At 33.3% G+C, this 3117-nt stretch overlaps 1 protein-coding gene across 1 annotated transcript, besides 1 other annotated feature; it reads right to left on the bottom strand.

Annotated features, from left to right (window-relative positions):
• Positions 1 to 58: 58 nt before the first annotated feature.
• Positions 59 to 125: a sequence feature (Short protein (Gasu_65000, EME25839.1) was converted to a misc_feature.).
• A 1030-nt stretch (positions 126 to 1155) lies between these two features.
• Gasu_65010 (uncharacterized protein) lies at positions 1156 to 2150 on the bottom strand. The gene is made up of 2 exons (XM_005702303.1): positions 2017 to 2150; positions 1156 to 1949 (listed from the first exon to the last, which is right to left on the bottom strand). The coding sequence occupies exons 1-2, from the start codon at positions 2130 to 2132 to the stop codon at positions 1796 to 1798; spliced, it is 270 nt and encodes an 89-aa protein (XP_005702360.1). The 5' UTR covers positions 2133 to 2150; the 3' UTR covers positions 1156 to 1795.
• Between the last annotated feature and the right edge of the window lie 967 nt (positions 2151 to 3117).

A 3117-nucleotide genomic window follows, 5' to 3' on the forward strand; every position in this document is an offset into this window, starting at 1 on the left:
TTAGAGAGTTTTTCTACTATCTTCCACACTATCTTACACGCAAACTCTTATATACAAGTCTAATNAGATACAAGCTTTTTGTAAGTTACAGACGAAAGATAGTGGGAAACAGAGAATTGCAATGAATGGGAAGTCTGTTTATGTGCAACCGTTCGTAGCAGAGTTTATAAATACAAAAATATCTAATTGAATTTGGAGAAGAGTATGATGAAGATTGTCATACTGACTTATCATTAAATACAAGCCATTATTGATGTAATAGCTACACAAGTTGTCTATCCTTTGTTCGATTTTAAAAAGTTGTGAATATGTCTTATATAAGGACATCAATTAAGGCTTCAAATGTAGTCACTATAATCGTTCATTTTCTGCACATCGATGCTGAAAAAAGAGCAAAAGACTGAGCCAAAAATTGTTTTGCTAAAGAAGAAGCCTTTTATACTTGAGTCAAGGTCGAGTAGTGTACCAACTTGAAAGCTTCAGCAATTCTCCAACTGAAAGCCACTCCATATTGAAGAACTTTTACCCAACATGACTCTTGGCTGAAAGACGTTGTAGTTCCTAAGTTATCGGTCAAGTGATTGTTGTGGAATGACAATACTTCAAGATTGGATATGGTTTCCTTTGACTAATTAGGAACAATTCTGTTCCACTCTCAAAGTTGTCCTTTGCAATTCAATATAAATAGAACTCCTGTGTAAATAGTGACTTTCTGAAATAGAAACTTTTTTCTCTGTTTGTCACATGGGTAGATTCATTTAAGATGTCTCTTGTTCTATCGATAATTGAACAAAGTTTTTCATCTTTGCAACCGGGTTACTTTCCCTATCTAAGAGTCGGTGAGTTTTCAGTCTAATTCACTAAAACAGAGTTTGGATATATAGTGTTGTTAGTACTTTTGAGATAGAGTTTGAATTGCAAACCAAAATACTTTTTTTAGTATTTCTTCTTACCTTTGCTATATTTTCTCTTGGATCCAACAAGTTTCATATTTGTAGGAGCCATTCATATGAATTCCAAGGCTAGAAATGCAGTTTGAAAAAAACACATAAAAACGAAAGGAATCTAAACTTTTATCGAATTTCAAGAAGCTAAAACTCTTTTTAAGACCGCAGTGCAGGTTCTCAAGTTAGAGGAAGCCTCAAGTTTTTGCTGCCACTTTTTTCGTTTGGTCTAAAACCGAGGAAAACTCTCTTCTATTCAGTTAACAAAAGATAGGAAGGACAGTCCAAGTGAAATCTACAAACAAACTTTTTCTGTCTCAGTCTTTGAAAATTATAGTAAAAGGAGTTACTAGTCTTTTTTCAACAGACTAGAAAGACAACATAGCAGACAATTGAAGAATGTTTTGAGATATTCTTCGGTAACCACTTTACTAAGTACTTGGAAAAGAAAGGATATTTTTCATTCTAGTTGTATTCAACATGTATGTATGTATAGTCTATTCATTTTGAATCATTGCCAACTCTGCAATATTGCAAAATTGACACCAAAAATAGCCTTCAAATGAAAAGCTTTTAGTTTTGAATTGTGTTAAAAGGTATCTTCGAAATATTTGAAAGATTGCACTAGTGTATTAATCAAATCATTCTCCTGCACACAAGTGCATATCATCAATGTCCAATTTCTATAAGAGTCAACAACTCCTCTTTCTTTCTCCTCTGAAAATACTTGCAGACAATACTGACATTTGATATTGTGGATTCTGCTAAGAGAAAACTTATTTTCAAAAAAGTTCAATTCAGTTCAATTGAGTCTATCCTATCGAATCTCTTCTCGTTTTTCATCATAGCATTTAAATCATAGTTGAATTGTCTCTTCCAAGTAGTCGACTATATAGTTGAGGTGTTTTCGAAGGTAAACATGACTGTTTAGGTTTAAAGGTTTTCACTGCCTTCTCTTTGAACTTTGTAAAAACCACAAATTGTGAACATAGATAAGAAAGCAAACTATATAAAACACAAAGCTGCTTTAGGGCATGAATAACTCCAAGAGAACTCTTATTTCTTCCAGTACGAAGAAAACAAAACTTTTAAAAGCTCTGCAAATTCAAGGAAAGATTTGTTCCGCTGCAGTTGTCTCCTACTCTTTTCCACTCTCTCATCCATCAGTTCGTTGAATAAGTGAGTCATAATACAAAAGTTATTCGTGTTAGACACTAGGCAGAAGACTTTTGCCAAATATAACCTGATGGGTACAATGGTGGAGGCTTCTCCTTAGATATTTGTAACAAGAATCAAAGACAACTCAAAGTTTTGTATAAACAAACTGTCTATAAATACAAAAAACGTTCATTTCCATTTGGGACAAGTCAAACATAAAGAAGAAAAGATATAGTTTTATCCAAATTGCTCTAAAAAGAAGGAAAATGTCTCTTTCAACTTTGTATTATTCAGCAGAATAAAATTGTGCAGAGTCAAATTGATATTGTGATTGTGATTATCCAAACTGGTAAAGGTCTTACTCTCTTAAATATATTGGATAAATTTCGTCTCCTAGTGAAAAGAAAAGAATATAAACGTAGAAATTATGGAAAAATAAGAATCTTTCATTCTCCTCTTTGCAAAGTAAAAAAGAAAGGTGAATCTTGAAACATAAGTGCAAGGAGAAGCAAAAGCATCACCACTTTTACTCTCATACCAGTAAAAACTCTCTAGAAGTTGTTTATGAAGAGAACAAACCAAGACCCTTGTAACTTTGGAGGCTCGATCCTCCTTGACGTACGTAGTTTATGTACGAATTTGTGTATAGACAAAAGTATTCCCAACCTTCGGTCAGTTTTTTACTATCGTCCTGTCCTCTGTATACTTTCCAATTCTACAGTTGAATATACGATTTCGTCTTCTTTATAACTCGTAATCGAACAAAGATTGTTCCTTGAGCGTATTTGCTTGGAAGGGAAGATTATAGTTCTCACAATGCAAGCCAAACAGAGTTAATGTCATTGAAATTAGAAAATGATCGTTTTACACCTTTAAGGAGTTTTCCTAAATTTTGAGTGACCAACAAAGAAAGGTTCTCAGATCGAGAACGAGTCAAAAACTAGTTGTAGCAAAACCGTTCTTGATTTGTTATCAAAATAGGGTCACAAGTAGTTTGAAATTTACCTTGCAGAGA

This window comes from Galdieria sulphuraria (genome assembly GCF_000341285.1).
Source record: "Galdieria sulphuraria unplaced genomic scaffold scaf_289, whole genome shotgun sequence".
NCBI classification, from domain to species: domain Eukaryota; phylum Rhodophyta; class Bangiophyceae; order Galdieriales; family Galdieriaceae; genus Galdieria; species Galdieria sulphuraria.